The 1,102-nt window shown below is 52.1% G+C and overlaps 1 protein-coding gene across 1 annotated transcript in view; it reads right to left on the bottom strand.

Moving 5' to 3' along the window:
* Nucleotides 1-1,003, bottom strand: part of LOC119585652 (E3 ubiquitin-protein ligase MARCHF8-like) — a gene marked incomplete at its 3' end in the record, with an annotated part of 97,074 nt that extends 96,071 nt beyond the window's left edge. Inside the window, 1 exon segment of the mRNA XM_037934328.1 lies at nt 727-1,003. Coding sequence (XP_037790256.1) covers nt 727-816 — 90 coding nt within the window.
* Between the last annotated feature and the right edge of the window lie 99 nt (nt 1,004-1,102).

Raw genomic sequence — 1,102 nt, 5'->3', positions numbered from 1 at the left:
TAGACTTAGTTATCAAATCATTTTACTCATAAAGAGGTCTGTTTCACCGATTTCTGGATTTCAGAAACAAAGAAAATCACGCTGCCACGCGCACTACACGATATTGCACATAATTCTGCGGATCCAGTACGTACGGTTTAGATGTCTTCGGCCAAAAGCAAATTCAACTTCTGCAAGGAAAAAGTGTAAATAAACAAGTAAATACAAAATGCAATATCGAAAGATGATGAGGGGAAACCTGAGATATTGCAGTTGAAAAATAAACTAACAGAGCAGACGCAATAAATTCACTTTCGATGATGCGTTGTAGTGTCATGGGTAGAAAAAAATGTTCCTTGGACTGCAAGATGCTGACAGCGAGGTGACCTTAAGGGAAAGGATTGCAGGCCCCGATCTCGCTCGCTTTTTTTTTCAAATTCATAAAATGGCGTCGGTGTGGTGTGTGTGTAACTACGAAGACAACGATCGTGTGCGAAAATGTGTTTGGGTATAAATGTTGTATTTTCACGCGTGAAGCTTTTGATGCTGCGATGAGGCTGTTCGAGGGTTTTAGTTTGTGTTAGAGGGTGGGGGGGTGACGATAAGCTTTCGACTCGGGGGAGGGGGGAGAGGGGAAGGTCAGCTCGAGTGAGTCAGGCCCACGACAGATGCGAGGGGCACGGGAAGGCTCTGCGGGGAAGGACAGCTGTGTGGGATGGGCGTCCTGCTGAAGGCGCTATTCCTCACCTGAGTATGGACGGGTGGCAGCGGGGCGGAAGCAGCGCGTTTGCTGTTGGGCGCAGCGGACACACAGACGCCGAGCTCTGACAGTGTCATGCTTGGCCCGCCTGGCCTCACTACCTTCACCACTCACACATTTCCCGAGCCTCACTATCACTCACTATCACCCCGGTCACCACGAGAGTCGGGTGCAAGAGAGAAGGCCAGAGGAGCCCGGCTGACACATCCTGCTCTCACGAGTCCAAGATCACCACTGACTCCCCCTCTCGGCTCTATCGATCACTAGTCGGCAGCGGCGCGCCACAGCCTGGGCTTAGCCCCGCCTCGCCAGGGAACCCCAGCCCAACCTCGGGCTTACCTCACGCCCCGAGCGAGCCAGCTG

This window comes from Penaeus monodon, chromosome 20 (genome assembly GCF_015228065.2).
Source record: "Penaeus monodon isolate SGIC_2016 chromosome 20, NSTDA_Pmon_1, whole genome shotgun sequence".
Taxonomy (NCBI): Eukaryota; Metazoa; Arthropoda; class Malacostraca; order Decapoda; family Penaeidae; genus Penaeus; species Penaeus monodon.
Note: the sequence above shows the minus strand (reverse complement) of the source record. Positions and strands in the feature narration are given on the sequence as shown.